The following is a 22,933-nucleotide window of genomic DNA, read 5'->3' on the forward strand; positions in this document are numbered from 1 at the left end:
TTCATAACTGAACATGAAGTTTGCTGGTTCAAGTGTACTTGTTGGCTATCTCCAGGAGGAGGTCCGAGAGCTCCCTGGGCTTGGAGAACATGGGCATGTGATCGGCCCCCTGGAGCCCCCTCACCTCCGTGCCGGGGTTCCACGACGCCATCCGCAGCTGGAACTCCGGCGACCACGAGGCGTCCTCCTCGGCGAGCACGTACACGCGGCTCACCGCGCCGTACCTCTCCGCCGTCAGTACCCCCTCCCCGCTCATCGCGGCGTCGTCCACGAACTGCCGCGACGGCCTCACCAGCATCGTCGCCAGCGTCAGGTCCTCGGGCGGGCTGAGCTGGTACAGCCGCTGCGCCATGTACTCCGGCCCAGGGGCGGAGCCAGCGCCCGGCCAGCCTGGGCACTTGCCCGGGCTCGATGCCTATGCGTACGCTGTACGATGTCCTGCGATAGCTGAAAAAATTGACGTACGGACCGTGATTTCCCGGGCAGAATTGTGTTGGGCCGGCTTCGTTTGGTAATGGGCTTTGTAAGAGCTAGGCCTAGCAAGCCACGTTCTGCTGTCGGTTAATCGCTAGGTTGACGCACGCACGTTCGGCTGTTGGTTAATCGATGTTTCTATTTGCTGATCGCTCGCCTCCACCTGCGCTGTTCGGCTTCGACTGCCTATCGCGCGAAAACAGACTGGCGGCGGCGGCCGGAGGCTGGCCTTGGCCTCGGAGCGCGGCTGGCGGCGGGATGAGTGGATCTGTCCCGGGGGAGGCAGGAACGGCTTGCAACCTTGCCTACTCGTTCTTTCCTTCGTAATCAGATTAAGTAAGATTGCTAACTGATGTGCCTATCCACACATGTAGGTCAACCTGTTGAAATTTATTCAAGCTAGATCATGATAAAAATAGTATTCGAACATTCATCGCAACCAATTATCACAAATTACATCTGCCTCGTGATTTTCTTTAACACACTATTCTATGTTCCATTTATTCCTACAAGCTCTGAATTTATGTGAACTCCGAATCTGTTTTTTATATTGTACTCCCTCCGTAAAGAAATATAAGAGCGTTTGGATTACTAAAGTAGTGATCTAAATATTCTTATATTCCTTTACAGAGAGAGTAATATTTTTTTAGGACATTTGGATGGTAATTTGGATAGCTATACTTTTGCGTGGAATGAGGTTAGTTTGCGAAAGTGCTCTTTTGATCCCGAGCTCATAGCTCCTGCATGAACAGTAAAATTCAAAAAAATAGTAAAAGTTTAAAAAAAAATCTGATTTTTTTTGTGATGAACATGATGAATATTCTAACTGCGTGCAAAGTTTTAGGTTGAAATGACATTCGTGGAGGTCTGGGCAAAAATAACAAAATCGATGCTCCAAAATGCTTCCAACAATAGTTTTTTTGGACCATCGATTTTAATATTTTTACCTAGACCTCCACGAATGTCAACCTGAAATTTTGCACGCAGTTAGAAAATCCATCAATGTTCATCACAAAAAAATCAGATTTTTTGAAAAAAATTTACTATTTTTTTGGATTGTACTGTTCATGCGGGAGCATGTGAGCTCGGGATCAAATACTCCATGTCCGCTGGCCTGCTTCTATGACTTTCATTGTCAAGTCTCAAATTCATTTTGGTCTATGAAACTGAATATCGATATGTTACATATTAGTCCACTTTGAAACTATATTTTTATGACCTTGTTTTTAAATTCGTTTTTTTTTGTTATTAATGATTTCTGGTAACGAAGTTCGGGGCTATTTTATATGTTGTATCTATCAGAACATCACATTTTAATTTCGACATTAGACACATAGGCTCAAGCTTGCCCAGGCTCTAGAAAAGTTCTGGCTCCGCGACTGCTCCGGCCCGAGCAGGAACGTCTTGCAAGGGCGTTGCGGGTCGTCGCCGGAGGTGGTCTCGATCACGCTGTCCATGAAGAAACCCGGGCCCCTTTCTTGCGCGAACTGTAATATCGAGTGTGTTAGGTTCGTTCATGGTGGGGGAGAAGAGGTGTGGATCGAGTGGGCGCGCGCGGGGCTCACCTGTTCAGAGACGAACTTGAGGGGCTTCCCGGCGGCCGGCATGGCGGCGGAGGCGAAGGCGGCCCTGTCCGGGTGCGCCTGCATGGCCAGCGCCAGGCTCTGGCCGCCGTAGATGTGGCCCACCAGCACCGCCTTCTCCCCCGTCGGCAGCGCCGCCAGCGCGTCCAGCAGCGGCCGGCTGTACTCCTCGAACGAGCCCACCTCCTCCGCGCGCCCGGGCCTGGCGCCGCACGCGGCCATGTCGAGCGCGTCGACGCGGTGACCAGCGGACCGCAGGGCCGTGGCCACCCTGTACCAGCTCCACGCGCCGTGGCAGACGCCGTGCACGAGCACGAACCGGTGCCGCCGTAGCTCCCCGCCGGCTGCGCTCTCCATCGTTTTGTCCGCCGAGCTCTTTTCTTGGACTAGTTTAGTCCACGCGACATGATCACGTCCATTTCTCCACTTTTCTACGAGTGGTGGTTGAGATGTATGAAAAGTATTTTCGATTGTTTATTAATTATTATTGGTACAGTTCATAAGATAGCGAGATGCTCTGCTTTTTTAGCTGTTGATGATTCTCCTTTCGGCGCAAGAATCAGTGCCGAACAATGGCAAACGGCAGCCAGTACCGGCGATGAGCTGATGTCTAGCTCAGATGTACTTGTCGGCGATCTCCATGAGGACCGCCGCGAGCCGGTGGGGCGTGGAGAACATGGGCATGTGGTCGGCACCCTCGACGGCCGCCACCTCCACGCCGGGACACCGCGACGCCATCCGGCGCTGCGACTCCGCCGCCCAAGTCGCGTCCTCCTCGGTGACCACGCACGCGCGCCTCACCGCGCCGTACCTGTCGGCGGTCAGGACGCTCTCCGTCATCGCCGCGTCGTCGAGGAACCACCGCGCCGGCCTCACCAGCGCCGTCGCCAGCGCCAGGTCCTCGGCCGAGCTTCGCTGGTACAGACGCCGTGACAGGCGCTCGGGGCCCAGGAGAAACGTTTCCGCCCCGCCGGTCACGGCCGGTACGCTGTCCGTGGCGGAGTCCGTCGCCGTTTCCTCCATGATCTGGAACGAGAGATCAGCAGAAATGATTCAAAAGGTTGTCATCAATCCTATGGTAGATCAGATCAGTAGTAGTTCAGTGCCTGCGAGAGTAGATGTGACATGGGGCACCCGGCGGCCGGCATGGCCGCGGCGACGAAGACGGCGACGGCCACCTTGTCCGGGTGCGCCTCCATGGCCAGCGCGAGGCTGTAGCCGCCGTAGCTGTGGCCGACGAGGACCACCTTCTCGCCGGGCGGCACCGCGGCCACGGCGTCGGTCAGGGGCCGGCTGTACTCGGCGAAGGAGCGCACCTCGTCGACGCGCACCGGGCTGGCGCCGCACGCGGCCAGGTCGGGCGCCGTGACGCGGTGGCCGGCGGAGCGCAGGATGGTGGCCAGCCTGTACCAGCACCACGCGCCGTGGCAGAGGCCGTGGACCAGCACGAAGTGCCGCTCCGGTTTCTTCACGACGCTCTCCATCTCCGGAACCTCCGCTTGTGTATAGAACAGTAAGATATACGCGTGCAGCATCTTTTTTCTCTTTTCAATATTAAAAAAGTTCATCAGTAGTATAAAGCACCTCAAACATAATAAAAATTACATTAAGATTCTGAGATTAGCGAACAACCACTGCCGCCGTCAGAATGAGCCGCCGATGCGTAGCTATGGCCGCTCCCATATAAAGCCGGCTTGACCTTGTCGATGACAAACTAGAAGCCTTCGTGCACGTGCCGCCTTGGAGCAGCATTGGTCACAGTTGAACCCTTCTTGAATAGATCTAGAGCACCTGACACTAAATCTTATCACAGGACGAGAAATCATAACCTCACTGTCCAAGGAGACGACAAAAATCTACGTTGGAACTCCGTCAAGAATGTCCAGACTGACAAACTCGAGAGGATCATAGTCCGGAAGACAAACTCGAAGATGAAGCGCCGCCATCCACCCAAGCGCCGTACCTGCGAGGACTAAAAATACCATAATCGAAACTAGTAAACAGAGTGGAGGCACCAGGATTCCTCTCCCATCACTGGCCATCGAAGCGGCAAGCAGTGGGTAGACAAATCCACGGGCTCATCGGCGAAGCTTTTAGTGGAGCGTTTGCCCTAACCGTCAAGGGGTAAAGTAGGAATAGTGTCCGTAAGGAGATTTCATGTTTCTAATTTTTCTTATTTCATCTGGTTTTTCTATTGAAACTCTTCAATTTATTTTTCTTAAGACTATTCAAGATTTTTAAATTTTAGAACATGTTCACAAATTTTATTTAACATTCATGAATTCAAAAAATGTTCTTGAGAATGAATATATATTCAAATTCTAAAAAATATGCCTTTTAGAAAAATCATGATCTTTTGATATAGTAAAAAATATATTTGTAGATAAAAAATGCTTATGATTTCAAAAATATAAAAAATACAACAAATTTTTAAATTTCAAAAATTAGAAAAATATATTAATAATTTATAGTATTTTCGCAAAGTTAAGGAAGTATTCATAAATTTTAAAAATATTTATGAATTAGAAAATGGATACACATGAAAATTAAAATTAAAATAAATTGGCATTCGCCCCTAATGACCTTAGAACGCATCGACAAAAAAATGGGCGAAATTTTTGCAGGGAAAATTGCCCTTAATGACTAAAACATTGTTGTTGCCGCCAAGTGCACAAGACCCCTAGCGTCCATGACCACGACGCTTGTCACCGCATCAGAGAATCCGACGAGTGTTGCGTCCCTCCTCGACGCGAGGACTAGAACGGCTATGAAACCCCTAGCGGCACCACCGCCATGTGCTGCCATCACCTCCATCATCAAATCTGACCACCAACAAAACCACGCGATGGTGAGTACCCAGTAGGAAACAAATGAGAGGGGATGCGCAACAGCGTACCTCAAGCATTGGCACAATACTGGAGCAGGGGCATGCATATTTAAACGTCGGTAGTCGACGGTACTCGAATCACTGGCGAAGGCAAAGCATCCGCGCAGACGAGCACTTGCAAGACGAGCCGGTGGATGCACTTTTCCCCGTCGGCTCGGAACTTGCTTTCCAGGAAGAGGTCTTGGTCGTGCAGATAGTTTGGGTAGTGGTGCTCCGCGGTGAGGTTGATCCGGAGGTCACGGAGCGCGGGGCAGCAGCGGAGCAGGTTGGCGATGGCCACCGCCGCCGTCTTGCCTTTCGGCCGGTGCACTCCGTTCAGCTCGAGGCGCTCGAGGATGGAGAACGCCGGCAGGAGCTCGGCCCGCCTCGCCTCGGTGAGCACGGCCATGTCCTCGGGGGGGTTTATGCTTAGCTTCAGCTCCTTGGCGCCGGTGAAGTTGCCAAGGAATCGCCACAAGGGCTCGAGGTCGCGCGAGCCGGTTTTGTTGCCACGGCCATGGAAAATTATGTTGCCGGCTAGAATTTCGATTTTGTTCCCTCGTTCATCGCGGCCGCGCGGGACGAAATGCAGGTCGGCATGTGCCAAGTCCGGCGGCCGCGGGCTCAGGGAGAATGGCCGGAGGAGCCCCTTGTACCTGAAGCGCCGCAGCCTCGGCGCGTCGATCTCCACGGGGACGGCGGCGATTGCGGCCTTCTCGGCTTCGATGTACTTATAGTAGGGGCCATCTTTCTGCGCCCAGTTGCACCTCTCCAGGACGAGCACGGTGGCCGCTGGGAAGCGGAGCAGGGCTTTTTTAGTGGCCGGCATCGGTGGTCATGTTGGGCGACGACGACGGACTCCAGGCGGACGGTGGCGAGCGCCGGCGCGGCGTCGACGAGGCTTTGGAGCGTGTCGAGCCGCGTGGTACAACGGCGCATCCTTAGCGACGAGAGCCGCGGGAACACGACGGCAGCGGCCGGCGGCGGCGGGACGAGTTCGCAGCAGTTGGCGAGGTCCAGCAGGCGGAGGTTCTCGGACGGCAGGGCGCCGAGGCTGAGCACGAAGACGCCCACCAAAGCACCAACGGAGAGAGTGACATCTACCTCGCCTTCCTGGCGGTCGTGGGTGTGGCCGCGGCTGCCATCGTATTCGACGTCGACGAGGCGGAGCTCCTCCACGCGGCGCGCCGCCTGGTGGGAGAGCAGGCTGGCGAGCACGTGGCCGTCCGGCGACGGCAACCCGCGGTACCTGTCAGGGTCCAGGTCTAGGAACATCCAGATAGAGTCCAGGTAGCTGTACTTGAGACGCAGGGTGAGCCTCGTGACGGGGACGTCGGCGGCGTCGAGCGCCGCCACGGCCGCGGACACGAAGGCGTCGCGGCGGGAGAAGAAGAGGGCCTTTGCAGCTTCTTTGCGCTCGTATCGCACGTACCGGGAGCTGTAGTCATCGTCGTACTCGTAGCCCTCGACGAACGTCTCGAGGTTCACGGCGCCGGAGGAGCGCCAGAGCGGCGAGCGCCATCGCCGCGAGAGCGCGGCCGTGGCGGCGGCCTTCTTGGCTGGGACGAAGCGGAGAACGCGCAGGAGGAGCTCGTCGGGGAGATCAGATAGACGGTCGACGCCACCGGCCATCGTGCGGCAAGGGCGAGCGACGCGATTGCGATCTTAGAACGATGGGATTGAGACTTCGATTTGTAGTAGTATATACGTAGCTCCGTATACAATGGGTCTTTTGTTTTAGGAAACGGTGGACTTGTAGTCGGTTCGGAGACTGACTAGACGACGTCCAGAACTGAGGGTGGATTTTTTTTAGTGTTTTTTCAGATCTGAAACGTTAGGATTTCGAATGTGGATTTTTTTTTCTAAGAAGTATCCGATCTACTATAAAGATTTAAAATTACATTAAGATCCATAGGCCACCGAACGAACATTGCCCGCCGTAAGAACGAGCCGTTGATGCGTCACTATCGCCGCTCCAATACGGGAGCCGGCCTGTCCTTGTCTATAACAACCGAGAAGTTTTCGTGCACAATGCCCATAAGAACCGGCGCCCTAGAGCCGCAGTCGTCGCCTTTGAATCCTTGAATCGATATGAAGAATCGGAAACCAGAATTTGTCCTTGCATATGTATGAATAGCATCCCTATTCTTCTTGCCCTGAGGAGCTGGCAGAAATCTACGCTGGAGCTCCATTTAATCCGTCCCGACGAACGATCTTGAGGAGGACTGTAGCCCGGAAGACTGATTCGAAGAAGAAGCGCTGCCGTCCGTCTGAGAACCTCCCTTGCAAGGACTAAAACTCTACCTATTTACTAGTCGGAGTCGAGGCACCAGGAATCCCCTCCCCGTCACCATCCGCCGAGGCGGCAGGCGGTGGAAGGTGAATCCATGGGCTCGCTGACGAAAATCAATGGGAGGAAGGCTTTCACGAAGATTGAGCTGTCATGGTTGCGCACGTTAGTCGCATTCCATCACTATTGACGTAATGATAGGAATACAACCAATTGGCTCTGCAAGGACTCTTGTTAGTGGTGTCCAGAAGTTCAACATGAACCCTGAAGATTCGTAGGCCAATCTTCTTCTCCCATATCATCTTGGATCTCGTCTCTCGTGTGAGCAGTTACAGATATGAGATGGTCATCGCTACTGAGGTGTTGACTATGAGATGGTCATCGCTAGCCTCGCCTTATAAAGGAGGACAAGAGCTCGGGTTTACAGGTTTCCGAACTGACCTCGACCCCGAATCGGATGAGGGATTGTTGGCTTGCACGTCATGATGATGTTTCTCCAGAAGTCGGGTTTCCTACCAAGCGAAGGGACCTGGCCAACAAACATGCCTCCGGGGCCCTGACGCCGACCTATTCACGGGTTTCCCAGCCAATGGGCCACCCAGATGTAGTACACCATCAGTAGCTCCCGAGCCTATCTAGAGTTTTGAAACAAACTCTTTTCAATGATGAAATCCAGGCGGGCTCCTTTGTGGAATGAATGAGCTGGTCCTGCTTTTGGAGATCTGGCTCCAAGACTCGCAGGTTTGAGGTTTCGGGCTTCAGGATGTCTGGCTTCTAGTAGGGGTGGATGTTGTAAGGACTCCGGCCTCCTCGTCCATGTTGGGCTTATGGTCTCAACGACGTTGCGCTTTGACCATCAGTTCTAAGGGTGTATCCATACAGAACCTAATGCAACTGGCTTGTCATGAAGATCAAGGCATCATGGTTGCATACGTTAGTCACATTCCACCACTGTTAACGTAACGACAAGAAGACAAACAATTGGCTCCGTAAGGACTCTTGTTAGTGGTGTCGAGAAGTTCAACATGGACCGCCAAGATTCATAGGCCAACCTCCCCCCCCCCCCCCCCCCCTCTCATTGTAGATCTCGGGACGAGATCCCTATTAGTGATGTCGATTGTAACATCTCAAAACTTTGTCGTAATTAAAATGGATTTAATTAAATTACATAATTAACGTGTATATTTTATTTTGCCATTTTGTTAAATGGTGGATAAATAATCCCTCCCCCCCCCTCTTTCGTTGTTTCAGATCGACACTTCAGCCTGAACCATCAGACGCGACCAAGTTGTGATGTTTCGGAGTTACCCAAATTATTTCATGATGTTTGCATGAGCCTAAATATCATTTGTATCTAAAAAAACCCCTCCCGTATAGGAAGTGCATCTATATTAAGGATGGCAATTTTACCCATGGGTATTGGTATCTGCGGATACCGTACCCGCATGGACAGGGTATGGGCACAATTTTATACTCGTGGATAGTATCCATACCCTATCCATTAAGTCATGTGTATGACACAGGTATAGCCGTGTACCCATGAATATACCCATACCTTACCTGTTTATACTGACACGTGTATACCTTACTCGTGAAGTGTCTCGTGACATTGTAAACCTATGTTAAAGTTGTCACCAGTCGTCAATTTGAATTGAGATAATTGTTATGTACTCATCATCTGTTACTGAGTTGAGATAAATAGTTTTTGGGTCAAATGTGATATCGATGAATATGAAATTCTGAATAACTTCTGTACTATTTGATCTACCCATTGGGTACGCAATGGGTATGGATACAGGTAAAGTTTTGTACTCATTGTCTACACGGGCATGGGTATGGTATTGCTCTACCCGCCTCATACCCTACCCATTTCCATCTTTAAGCTGTATTCATAACAGGCATTTGAATGAAGTTTGAATGGGTTGGAACTTTGCGTGTGGCCATGATATATCTAAGTAGGCCGCATGACAAATTTTGTCGCATTCGAAGCTTGTTTGATACCCGAATCGTTTAACATGTGAGACACTATAGCTGGTTTAAACATCAGACGAATTTGCAAAACTTGCTACCGGAACTCTCTCTTCTCTCTTTACTCTAATCCCAACACAAACCCACAAGCCCACCTAATAACCGAGCCCTAATCCCCAATTGACCTAGATCATCCGATCTAAATCGGGGGGGGGGGGGGGTCCAGATCAGCCTTACAATGCTCCCTCCTATACATAGTAGGGGATGCCCTATACCAAAATCAGATGACCCTAGCCCCTACCCTCCTACTCCGAGAGAGAGAGAGAGAGAGAGAGAGAGAATACCCCGGTAACCAAAATGCATAACTTGTGTGCAAAAAGAGTGGTATTTTTCGTAGCTAATAACGTAGACTGAAACACCATAGTAAATTTTCTCCGGGGGAAAAGTTGTTGAAATATATCCCGATAGTGTTCGTGTAAAGTTTTCTTGTTGCCCATGCTAAACTTAGCATGCTTCTCACGCTTATCAGCATTATAATGATAGAGCCGTCAACCTTTGTCATGTTATTTGTTATCAGGGCGTTATGTTGAAGTTACCATGATGGTCATGTCATAGTTGTCACTCTGCTTATGCCAAGTTATCAAGACTATTTTTTGGCTAATATGATAGAAAGAAGAAGGGTTCAAAACTTCAAATACCCCTGTTTATGTATTGTGGACAATAAAAAAAGACAGATGAGTTGGTTTGTGGCTGTTGTAGCTACTCAGGAGGCCAAAGTTCAAGTCCCTGTTTAAGCACTTTATTTCTTTTTCTCGCTATCTACACTAATTGATATAAAACCAGACGAGTGAAAAAAGTTTGTGAACCAATGTGAGAATAAAAATCAGTGTGAAGAAAATCTAGAAGAAAGAAAATCGGGAAGCGGGGTCCACCGCCGCCCTACCGTCCCCTCCTTCCTTCATCTCTTCTCTCTTTTCAGTTTGACTTGGACGGCAGGCTCCATTCTTTTAGAGACCGTGATAAATCTTCAAGTTGGACCAAGTATCACCAAAGAGAAGTGTGTCCCGATCTCTCCTCACTCTAGGCCTTTCCCATGGTTTACCTGTAATCAGGAGCTCTCAACCAAGCAACCTCAAATTTGAAAGTTGATGAATAGGTCAGAAGTTTTCCTCGAAAAAAGAACACCATCTGTGAACGGTCGTGTCAAAAAATCATGCAGATACAGATTTGAGATTAGCAAAATGCCACTTGTCTTGTTCCAGAGGAGGTCCGATATGATTTCTTCCCCTCTAATCTAACTACAAAAGCTTTTTTTTTTTGCATCGTCTCTAACTACAAAAGCTGAGAGAGACGATATCGACGCGGAAAAGAACTAGTGACCGTAATGAATTTAGACTCCGTATATATACTCCTATATACTTGTACTACGTGTTTGGAAGGAGAGAACGTCGGTTATTTATTTCTCAACACGAGACTACACCACAGATGCGCTCTCGCATTGCGCATCTCGCATATCGGCGCCGCGCGCCCGCGATGGGTCACGACGCCGACGCCGGACGCGACCGCCTGAGCAACCTCGGCGACGGCGTGATCGGCCACATCCTGTCCTTCCTCGACGCCAAGGAGGCCGGCGCGCCGCGGCGCTTTCGTCGCGATGGCGCGACGTCTTGGGCAGCGTCCACACCGTCTCCCTGGAGCAGCCGGAGCGGCCCTACTTCATCTACGACCGCGACAGCCTGTACGACCACGGCGAGGCGCGGCGCCTCATTGCCGCCGTCAATGCCGCCCTCTTTTCGCGCGACCGGCGCCCGTACCCTGCCGCCGCCGCGGTGCCCCTGCGCGCGCTCCGCGTGTCCCTGGAAGGGTACGAACCCGGCGACAATGCCACGGTGGACCTGTGCCTCTCCTACGCCCTGAGGCATGCCGCCCCCGAGTTCGACCTCGACCTCCGCTTCGGCCGCGACTCCGCCTGCGGTCGCTATGACCACTTGGACGCCGCCGATGCCGATGCCGATGCCGATGTCGCCGCCGATAGCCCAGTCGAGGATCGAGCCGTCGCTGTGAATCCGCCGAAGAAGTCCCCCGAGTCCGACGACCATTCCCACGGGGTGAGCCCCGGAGACGAAGACGAAGACGAAGACGATGTCTCGTCCAGCGAGGACGACGACGAGAGGGTTGCTCGACCGTGGAATCGGCCGTCCCTGGAGTACACCGTACTGAGTGGGCTCTTCTCCTGTGCCACGCTGCGATCCCTCCGCCTCGGCTACTGCAGGCTCGCCCCGTCGGTGGCCATCAGGCTGCCGTCGCTCGAGACGCTCCACCTCACCCACGTACCCGACGAGGAGGAGCATCTGCAGAGGCTCATCTCCGCCTGCCCGCGGCTTGCGGACCTGACGCTCGAGTCCTGCGGCACGGTGACTGCGCTCTCCCTCCTGGACAACGCGCGACTCCGTAGGCTGGCCCTCCGGTGCTGCCACAAGCTGGCCAGGCTCGCCGTCGACGCGCCAGAGCTCCACTCCTTGGAGTACCGCGGTCCCGTCCCCGACGACTCATTCCTCACCGTGCGTGGTGGCGGCGGCGGCGGCTTTCCGACCGTCACGTCGTGCAAGATCGACATCCTCGAGGAGGCCACGTCGAAGGAGGAGCTCGCCAATCTTGGCTCGTTCCTGCAGCACTTGGCCTCGACCACGAAGCACCTTCACCTCTGCTCCGCTCGCATGGGTTCCTGCTTCGTGAAACTCCCGGCGTTCCCTTCCCTCCGCCACCTCGAGCTGAACGGAAGCGTGCCGCGCAGCGATGACCCCGTCGCCGTCGCCGCATCGATGAGCAGCATTCTTATGCAGGCCCCGAACCTGGAGTGGAGTCCCTGTCCCTCTTTTTCGAAGCAGCGCCTCGCGCCGACGGCCACTTCGTCGACGGTGGGCACAGCAAGGGGGAGCTCGTAGACGCGCACCATCTCCACTACTCCCGGTACGACACCCTCGACTACGCGCCGGCGGTGGTCCCGCCGTGCCTCGGTAGCCGGTTGAGGAAGATGGAGTTGCTGCAGTACCAGGGCGGCAGAGCGCAGAGGACGCTGGCCAGGTTCTTGCTCCGCAACGCGCCGGTTCTTGAGCAGCTCTACTGTGGACTCGCGGAGGGGCCGGAGTGGGTTCAGAGGGAATTGACGCTCGAGATGCAATGCTGGGTGGTGAATGAGACAGCAAGCACGGAGTTCCATTGATGGACATGGATTTGCAATTGCGAAAACCTTCTGGTGGATTCGTGATAATTTAATAGACTGCAATGAATTTAAACAGGCGGAAGCGTTCAAACACAGCTTAGGTCGGTGGATGCTAGGCGTCATCCGGCTGATCTGGGCAAAGGATCAGCGGGACGGGAGTGCAAAGTCATTTTGAACGGTTCCGACATATACCGGCAATCAATCCGTGGTTTATTTATGTATTTAGATTGGTGCAGCCGCAAATATTATATTGTTTTTTAGGGAAAGCCTTCATGGCGCACTTTATTGCGAATTAAACAACGATACATCATTCATTACATCTGAAATAATAAAACCAGGGGGATCATCGTTCCAAAAAACAGTAGAATTTGTAACAAAAGCATGTCTTGCTAAATTGTGCGCCACATAATTTGCTTCCCTGTTGCAATGATGCATCGATATTGATCCAATTCTGAAGGCAATTTGAAAGCAATCTGCTAGTACTGCTGCATACGGAGACTAAACTTGGATTGTATCATTAAAAGATTCAATGAGTTCCAATGAATCTGATTCTACAGTAACAGGCACACACTGAAGACCCTCGATTAAAGCTAATCCTCTCTGAAGAGTTGTTGCTTCTGCCATCGCTGCATTATACATACTCCCTCCGTTCCAAAATATAGCGCGCCCACGCTTTTCGGGGTTCAACTTTGACCATAAATTTAACCCACGAGACCGACTGCGGCGGGATCAAAAATTATATAATTAAAAACTTTTTTTGAATACGAATTCATTGGTATAATTTTTTCGCCCGCCGCAGTCGGTCTTGTTGATTAAATTAATGGTCAAAGTTGAAGCACGGAAACCGAGGACGCGCTATATTTTGGAACGGAGGGAGTATTATATAAAGGCCAACAAGCACCAACAATTGCCTCACCTCTGTCATTCCTCAAGACGGCACCTGCACCACCAGTACCATTTTCTGAAAACGCAGCGTCGACATTCAGTTTGTAGCTGTTCCTTTCTGGCTTTGTCCAAACAGTTTGACGAGGTTCAGATTTATTAGCTCGACCAAAATTGCATGTCAGCGCTTGGATTGAAAAAGCTGTGCGTATTGGATCGGCCACATATTCCCCCTTGACAAATACTCCCTCTGTAAACTAATGTAAAAGTGTTTAGATCACTACTTTAGTATTCTAAACGCTCTTATATTAGTTTACGGAGGGAGTATTATATTGTTACTTTTCTGCTATACTGTGCTTCATCAAATACAGCTAGTAGCCATACATTTATCTTTTTTTTTGCATCGTATGAAGATTTTATTCAGGGAACTAACATCTGGTTACAGTCTGTCCGTAGGCTACTAATAAGAAAGCCTGGGCAATTGATCAACCCAGCTGTCCGTTCCCTCCGGCGTACAAGCACGCTGTGCACAAGTATGTGCCGGAAAATTCAGGAACCGACAAAGAAGAAAAGGAAGGTATTATCCTTAATATGGCATGCAAGACAGCATGTGACAGCTCATTCTCTCCCTTCTCTCACACATAAATCCATCCTTTTATTTCATCATAGCTAAATTAAATCATCCATATCATTTAAACTATAAGTTCATTTTTGAAACAATTCATACATTTGAACTCCTGGCGTCCAGACCTTTAGAACCAGAACAATCTTGGATATATTTTAAACACGTTTAAATTTCAACGTTTCACATTTCGTATGTGAAACAAACCCATTTCACTAGAAAATTATGAAAAAACATTTTTCAATAGAAATATGTGAAACCAACCTATTTCATAGGAACCATTTTTACCCAAATATAAAACTGAAATGTCAAATTGTAAAACTGGTAATTTGAAAATGTGTAACAATTTATTTCAAAAGAGTGAAATATGTTATTTTTAAAAATGTGTAACTGAAATAGATGTGATTTTTGTGAAACGAGCCAGTGCAAAGTGAAATGTAGATTCTGAATTGTAAAATAGTAAATACAGAAAGTGAAATTGCAATGTATCAGTGTGAAACTAACTTTTTGAAAATGTGTAACAATTTGTTTCAAAGGAGTGAAAAAGATTATTTGAAAATGTATAATTGAAATATGTTATTTTTGTGAAACAAAGAGTGAAAAGTGAAATGTAGGTTCTGAATTGTGAACACAAACTAGAATCGAGGCAACTTGCCCCCTCTATTGTATGCATTGTTGAAACTCAGATAGAGGGTTCACGTGTGGAGAGTTTGGTAGGATCACTAGGATATAATAAAAGCTTTGTTGTAAGTAGCTCTGGTAGGACCGTAGGAGTGGTGGACTTGGAATTTTTTGGAATGATGAAATAAAGTTGGAAGTTATTGGTTACTCAAAATATCATATTGATGTGTCTGTAGAGGAGATGGCAGAAACACAAACTAGAATCACTTTTGTCAATGGAGAAGCTCAAACAAGTGAGAGGTATAAGACATGGGACATGTTGCGTGGCATTGCCGGGTCAGGGAATCAGCCATGGGTTGTAATAGAAGACTTTAATGAAATTCTCCATGCATATGAACACGATGGAATCGGCAGCCGAAGCCAATATCAGATGGATGCGTTCCGGGATGCTCTAGATATATGTGGATTAACTGATATTGGTTACAAAGGACTGGAATGGACTTTCGAGAGGAAAGTCGCCGGGGGAACGTACACAAGAGTGCGGTTGGACCGGGGTGTGGCAACTGGCAAGCCCTGCATGGTCTCTTGCTTTCCCGATGGCCACACTTGAGCACTTGGCCGCAGCTGGCTCGGATCACGTACCTTTGTTACTTCGTCTACATGAAGTGCATGCATGCATGCAAAAGGGGCCCGTGACCTTTTTTTTGTGGGTGAGGCCGGAGCTAGCAGCATTAAAAAATGAACTGGCGGTGCTATGAGGAGTTCTAGAAAGATCCGGTCCTAGCCGACAGGAAATTAAAATAAGCGACCGGCTCGTGGAACTGTTTCACCGCGAGGAAATACTCTGGAGACAGAGGACGAGAGTTGAATGGTTAATACACAGGGACAAAAACACCTACTTTTTTCATCTTCGAGCAAGTAGGCGCAGGAGGAAGAATCAGATCAAATCGTTACAGAAGCCTGACTGACAAATAACAGATAGTGTTGCTGAGATGGACACAGGGACGGATTCAAGGGGGGGCGAGGGGGGGCGAGACCCCCCCTGACGATCGTGTCGCCGCTTAATATCGATCGGTTGTTCGCTAGTTTTTCTCGCTATATAACTGCAAGTGGCTTGCTTTGCCCCCCCTATTCCTTTCTTAACCAGGGGCCGTGTACTATTCTCTCTTCTTTTTTTGAAAAAAGGGCCCGTGTACTGTTTTACAACGAAAATTGCACGTAAAAGGCCCAAATCCCAGGAGAAGTAAAAAAGGGAAGTAGCCCACCATGGAATCAAAGGGGCCTGGCTAGGAAGCAGTAGGGATATTATTGCTTTAAAAAACGATCTATTCTCCCCTAGCGCCGCCGCTAGGGTTCCAAAATCTCCTCTGGCGTCTCACGCTAGAGTCCACGTAAAATCTCAACGATTGCCGGTTCTTTCTGGCCGCCGGTGGGATCTACCACTACCTCGCCACGCGCATCTACGTGCATGGCGGATTCAACTCAACATGAGATCGGGGGGAAGGGAGATGAGATGGCGGCGAAGTTAGGGTTAGGGGAGACGGGGACGAACAGATCGGAAGTACCGGAGGGATCGGGTGGGAGAGGGAGTAGTATCAACACCAGGGAGGATGAAGGGAAGAACCAAAGGCAGCAGCCGAGGGAGCACAATCCTGAAGGAGCGGAGGAGGAATACGACGACTATCCCGGAGCTTGCCCTGACTTAGAGGATCAATTCGCTGGAATGAGGCTGTATGGGAAAGAGGAGGAGGATCTTGATTTCTCAGCGGAGGTGGAGGATCTGGTAAAGGATGTGTGCTGGCTCGCTCTGTTTCGGGTGCATACGACGAAGCCGTTTAGCCATGCAGCACTTCTAACACAGATGCGTAATGCGTGGTCTGCGGCGCAGGGGGTCACTTTCAATGTCAAGGGGCCTAATCTTTTTCTTGTTCAGTGTCATTGTTTAGGAGATTGGAGGAAGATTATGGATGGAGGTCCATGGTTGTTTCGGAGGGCACCAGTTGTGATTCAGGAGTACGATGGTTTCTCCGATGTTAATGCATATCGGCTCAACAAGGTTCCGGTGTGGGCTCGGATCAAGGGGTTGCCGGACGGCCTCACAAGGAAGAGGGAGCTGGCTGAGAAAGTTGCTGCTAAGGTGGGCGAGCCCCCTTTCACGGTCATTGTAAATGAGGGAAGGATAAACCCGGCGAGCACCTTGCGAGCTAGGGTGTTTGTGGATGTAAATGAGCCTCTGGTTCGGTTTGTTCCTATAACTCTGAAGGAACACAAGAAGTATTGTGTTTTCTATGAAAAACTCCCGGACTTTTGCTTTGCCTGCAGGCGTATGGGTCATCTTGCGGATGAGTGCGGAGATGGGGTTCATGACCCAGTTTCTTTTGGTTGGGGCCAATGGTTGTTGTGGGAGCCAGAGATACCGGTGGCTCAACCGTATGGCGGCAGAGGGCGAGGAGGGAGTTTTGGTATGGGGGGTGGAGGTGATTCTGGCAGAGGAGATAGGGGTAGAGGAGGAAGAGGACAGCCAGGGGGTAGAGGAAGGGGAGCACCTTCAGGTGGCACTATGGGTTCTCAGCATATGGATTTGGATGACCGTAGAGTAGTTGAAGTGGAGGAGGGAGAGAAGGGTGCTTGTAAGAGGTTGGTTGAGGCGGACGGCTCTATAAATATACGAGGACAACAACTTACCAATTTGGCGGGGAAGGTTTCGGGGACAGTACTGTTGCTCATTGAAGGTGCAACAACGTCGGGCTCCAACATCAACACAGTTTCCACTCCGGAGAAGGTGCATGTTGGCAAGAAGAGGAGACAGGAACGAGAGGAAGGGGAAGATGTGGTGCTTATGGAAGAGGCGGCCTCCCTCGAGGAGGGCCGCCAAGCCTGATGAGGACATTATGTTGGAACTGTCGTGGGATAGGCGACCCCACGACAATTCATGAACTCCGCGCTCTCGTGGAGGAATGTGCGTCGTCGGTTCTTTGTATAGTGGAAACGCAAATTGCAAAAAACCGAGTGGAAGGTTTGGCGGCTTCTTTAGGTTTTCATAGTAGTTTTGCAGTAGCTAGTAGTGGGCGGAGTGGAGGTTTATGTATCTTTTGGAAGAATGATGTTACTCTATCAATAAAGAACTTTTCTCAGTACCATATCGATGCTTGGATATCGACCGCAGGTATGGAGCAATGGCGCCTTTCTTGTTTCTACGGGGAGGCGAATAGAAGCTTGCGGCATAACACTTGGGAAACTATGAAGAGACTAAGGGGGGAGAGTACTTTACCCTGGCTTTGCATTGGCGATTTCAACGAGATCTTGCGCCAGGAGGAACAAATGGGGCCAAATCCTCGTGACAGTGCACAAATGGCGGGTTTCAGAGAGGCAGTAGATGTCTGTGGCCTATCGGACCTAGGCTATAAGGGTCTCAATTGGACTTTTGAGAAAAGGGTGGCAGGAGGACAATTTTGCAGGGTTCGGCTGGACCGTGTTCTTGCTACACCGAGCTGGTCCAACCTTTTCCCTTTTGCTACTGTGGAGCACTTGACTGCAGCAAAGAGTGACCATAGTCCGATCCTGCTAAGGACCGAGATGGAAACGGGATGTCAGCAAATGATCGGGAAAAAGCCTTTTCGATATGAATGTGCATGGGAAACTGACCTACGATTCAATAATACAGTCGTAGAGGCCTAGGCTGGTGATGGCCCGGCGCTTTCAGTTGGTGATTTGGCAAATAAGCTGCAGTCTATAGCGGCTTCAATGACACGATGGAGTAGAAGCACCTTTGGCTCTGTTCGACAGGAGATGCGTTTGTTGAGGAGCCAGCTTTCGTCACTACGGGCTGACCCGCAGCGAACTGGCCCAAGTCAGGAAGAGCGAAAGCTTGAAGACCGCATGACCGAGCTCGCGTATAGAGAGGAGATTATGGCAAAACAACGGTCACGTATCATGTGGCTAGCTGAGGGAGATAGCAATACAGAGTTTTTTCAGAGGAAGGCAAGTGCTCGCCAGGCGAAAAACAGGATAGTGCAGTTGAACCGAGATGATGGCACGACATGTACGGAGCCTAGTGAGTTGGCCGGAATGGCAACAGATTTCTATAAAATTCTTTATACTTCGGAGGGCACAATCGGTATGGAGGAAGTCCTGTCGCATATACCGGCTCGGGTGAATGGGAATATGAATGCACGTCTCAATGAGAACTATAGCAATGAAGAGGTGAAACAAGCTCTTTTTCAGATGTTCCCGACCAAGGCCCCAGGCCCAGATGGTTTCCCCGCGCATTTTTTCCAGAAGCATTGGGATTTATGTGGTGATGAGGTTACAAGGATGATCATTCGAGTGCTTGATGGTGTTGATTCTCCGAAGGAAATAAATAATACGTTCATCGTTTTAATTCCCAAGATATCCAGTCCAAAAGTTTTAGGACAGTTCCGGCCTATAAGCCTTTGTAATGTGATCTACAAGATTGCCTCGAAGGTCTTAGCAAACCGGCTGAAATCTATTCTCCCCGAGATCATCTCTGAAGAGCAGTCTGCATTTGTCCCTGGACGTCTCATTACAGACAATTTTATCACGGCTTATGAGTGTCTGCACTACATGAAAACTAGAAGGGTGAAAGGGAACAGATTCTGTGCGCTCAAGCTTGACATGATGAAGGCTTACGATCGGTTGGAGTGGCCCTACCTTCAGGCAGTTATGTTAAAGATGGGATTCAGCCCTAGATTCACAAACATGGTTATGAGGTGTGTGACTTCAGTTTCTTTCTCTGTTTTGTTTAATGGTGGTAGTCTGGATGCTTTTAGGCCTTCTCGGGGGCTACGGCAGGGGGATCCTATATCGCCGTACCTCTTCTTGCTTGCTGCGGAAGGGCTTTCATGTCTTCTGAAGTCTCAACGTGGGGTCAATGGGCTAGCGGTTGCTCCCAACGCCCCCTCGGTAAATCATCTCCTATTTGCCGATGATAGCTTACTCTTTTTTGAGGCCAATGATGCTGCTGCTATGCGTGTGAACGAGTTGCTCATAGATTATTGCAATGCCTCGGGTCAGAAGATTAATGTTGAAAAAAGCTCCATTTTCTTCAGTAAGGGGGTTTCGGATGCCACTAAAGTTTCGATAAAGAATATTCTTGATGTGCACAATGAGTCTTTGACAGAGAAATATTTGGGGCTGCCCTCGGATGTGGGGAGAGCTAAGGAAGGCTCTTTCAAATATTTAAAAGACCGAATCTGGAAACGAGTGCAAGGGTGGATGGAGAAATGTTTGTCAGCGGGAGGAAAAGAGGTCCTTATTAAGTCTGTGGCACAAGCTATTCCGACTTACTCAATGGCATGTTTTAAATTACCCCGTGGATTATGCGAATACATAAACGGTCTGATTCGAAAATTCTGGTGGGGGAGTAAGAATGGCGAGAGAAAGACAGCTTGGGTATCTTGGGAAACCATGTCAAAACCAAAGTTTATGGGGGGCTTAGGGTTTCGAGATATTGAGTTATTCAACCTGGCCTTACTTGCCCGACAAGCTTGGAGATTACTGCAGCAACCGGAGTCCTTGAGTGCTCGAGTTTTAAAAGCCCGATACTTCCCTAACACCGATCTTCTACATGCCAATCTGGGTTCGGCCCCTTCCCAGGTTTGGCGATCTCTTGTCGAAGGAAGGGATATACTACAACTGGGACTTATCAGGAGAACTGGAACAGGTGCAAGCACAGACGTTTGGCAGGATAATTGGATCCCAAGGGACTATAAACTGAGACCCATATGTGCCCGTTTCTCTGACCCCCCGGGTCTAGTCTCGGAGCTTATTAACCCTACTACACGCTCATGGAATGAGCATGCGTTGACTGAACATTTCATTGCGGCTGATATTGAGGCCATTCTTAATATACCACTTAGCACGCGGATGCAAGAGGACTTTTGGGCATGGCACTATGACAGGCGAGGTATTTTTTCAGTAAGATCAGCCTACAGGATGATATGTGCCATCAAAACTCAACGGGAAGACTGGCTAGAGCATCGGCCAAGTCATTCAAATATTGCAGCTAGCAAGAACTCTTGGACAAAGTTGTGGAAGGTGAAGATTCCATCGAAGATTCGAGTCTTTGTTTGGCGGTTGGCACATACATCTATACCGACGGGGCTAGTCCGGCATGAAAGGAAGATGGCCGATTCCCCTGCATGCTCGTTATGTGGGGCGGAGGAGGATACATGGCGTCATTCACTACTCAACTGCCGCATGGCAAGATGTGTGTGGGCGTTGGAAGATGATGATCTGGTCGGGCATGTGATCTCAAACCAAATGGAGGATCCTAAGCTATGGCTGTTCTGGCTTTTTGAAACAACCAACCAGCAGGACCTAGCTCGAGTTTTGGTAACTATGTGGGCAATTTGGTCGGCTTGGAGGAAGGCAATCCATGAGAATGAATACCAGAGCCCGCTGTCAACTATGTGTTTTACCAATAGATTCATGGAGGATCTGGAGATAGCCAATATGCGCACCCCCCAGAAAATCAAGGGAAGTGCGGCTAGACCTCATGCAAAAGTCTGGTTACCACCCCCCGGCGATGTAGCAAAGATTAACTGTGATGGTGGCCTATCAACTTTGGGGGAAAAGGGAGCAGCTGGAGCTGTATGTCGGGATAAAAATGGGAAATACTTAGGTGCGTCGGCGGTGGTGTACGACGGCCTCACTGACCCGGCAAGCTTGGAGGCTCAAGCATGCAGCGAGGCACTAGCCCTCGCACGGGATCTGAACCTACAGGAGCTTGTGATTGCCTCAGACTATGCCGAAGTAATATCTAACATCGGCAACGCAGGGTCGCCATCTTATGCTCCCATTCTGAGGGAAATTCAAACTAGTAGGGCAAACTTTACCTCTGTTTCTTTCCGTTTTGAAAGTAGAGTTAATAATTTTGAGGCCCATTCGCTTGCTAAGGGAGCTGCGTCTCTCGCGGTGGGTCGCCATGTGTGGCTAGGGGTTCTCCGAGATATTGCTTGTATTCCGGATGTTTTGAACTTTGAATAAAAGCCCTAGCTTCCTTCAAAAAAAAGGCTAGGAAGCAGTACGCACGTACGCACAGTTTGCAGTTTAGATCTCCCCTCTAATCGCTTCGTTTCCGACCCGCTCCTGCGATCGAGCCTGCCGCCGGCCACCCGCTAGATCGTGTGTCAGCCGCCTGCTTCAAGAAAGGAAGGGGATATGCAAGCGCGCCGTGTGATCCGCCGCGCGTTCTGTCCGGCCGGCTGCACGGATCAGCGATCAAACGATGAAAAAGGTTAGTTTATATTTAGCATTGGATTAGATTAGTTTGTGTCTTGTAAACAGTATAAGTGTAATTGTAGAACAACTGACATCAACAACTAGCAGTTAGAATTATCGATCTTTGATACTGTATAACAACAGACATCAAGAACTACCAGTTAGAAAATTATCGATCTTTGATACTGTTGTTCGTAAATCAAATTTTGAATTAATAGCTATGTACCTTTTGTTTTTATAGCGGAACAACGGAGACATATATAGACTATCTTAGGGGCCTCTTTGGATCAGAGCCCCAAAGTGCCCGACCAAATATTTGGCGTTGATGAGATTGAAGGCCTCTGTTTGGTTGAGATCAAATTATTTGGCCCGCCCGAATCCCATCACCTTTTCCCTTTTATTGTGTAGACAAAAGTTTTACGAGGCGTTGGCAGCCGTTTCCTCCACCAAAATTTCAGCGTGCCATTGGTTGACAGGGTGACTACAGAGAAAAAACCAAACGGATCCAACATCTTCCAATAGTTACTATGTTATGTGACTATATATCCTATGATTTGATGCTTCCAGTTCTTGCCCCCCCCCCCCCCCCCCCATCTTGATTTTCTGGCTCCGTCCCTGGATGGACAACATGACGACAACTTTTTACAAGGATCTTTATACTTCGGAGGGGGGTGGGGTGTGAGCAACATGGATCAGGTCCTACAGGCGGTTCCATGCAAAGTCACACAGGCCATGAACGAGTCCTTGAATGTACCTTACAGCAGGGAGGAAGTAAAAATAGACCTCTTTCAGATGTTCCCAATTAAAGCTCCTAGTCCTACGAGTTTCCAGCCCATTTCTTTCAGCGTCACTAGGAGGTCTGTGGAGATGAAGTGACCAAAGTGGTGTTAAAAATTGTCTGAGGGGACCGAGTCAGCGGCATGCATTAATGAAACTGATACGACCAGTCCTAGCTCCAGTAGTAATGGCGTTGCACTTGTTCAAGAAATTGTTGTTGTGCATAATGAAATAAGATTTGAATACATGTGTGCTTGTTGTCGCATGTTTGGCATGGACAAGGAGGCGCATGCATATGGTACAAACACATGCACGTACAAGTACTTGTTCAAAGAATTAAGTGGTTCAGTGCTATATACATCAGATTCGGGCCTTGTTTGGAACT

The 22,933-nt window shown here is 49.7% G+C and overlaps 2 protein-coding genes across 2 annotated transcripts; both read right to left on the reverse strand.

Annotated features, from left to right (window-relative positions):
- Positions 1 to 6: 6 nt before the first annotated feature.
- Positions 7 to 2,489, reverse strand: LOC123072216 (probable esterase PIR7A). Its single transcript, XM_044495785.1, has 3 exons — positions 2,040 to 2,489; positions 1,866 to 1,961; positions 7 to 364 (listed from the first exon to the last, which is right to left on the reverse strand). Exons 1-3 carry the CDS (start codon positions 2,412 to 2,414, stop codon positions 29 to 31), a joined length of 807 nt encoding a protein of 268 aa, XP_044351720.1. The 5' UTR covers positions 2,415 to 2,489; the 3' UTR covers positions 7 to 28.
- A 24-nt stretch (positions 2,490 to 2,513) lies between these two features.
- Positions 2,514 to 3,602, reverse strand: LOC123072215 (probable esterase PIR7A). The gene is made up of 2 exons (XM_044495784.1): positions 3,164 to 3,602; positions 2,514 to 3,083 (listed from the first exon to the last, which is right to left on the reverse strand). Exons 1-2 carry the CDS (start codon positions 3,590 to 3,592, stop codon positions 2,673 to 2,675), a joined length of 840 nt encoding a protein of 279 aa, XP_044351719.1. The 5' UTR covers positions 3,593 to 3,602; the 3' UTR covers positions 2,514 to 2,672.
- Positions 3,603 to 22,933: the final 19,331 nt, after the last annotated feature.

The sequence above is a fragment of the Triticum aestivum genome, chromosome 3B (assembly GCF_018294505.1).
Source record: "Triticum aestivum cultivar Chinese Spring chromosome 3B, IWGSC CS RefSeq v2.1, whole genome shotgun sequence".
In the NCBI taxonomy this organism is placed as follows: Eukaryota; Viridiplantae; Streptophyta; class Magnoliopsida; order Poales; family Poaceae; genus Triticum; species Triticum aestivum.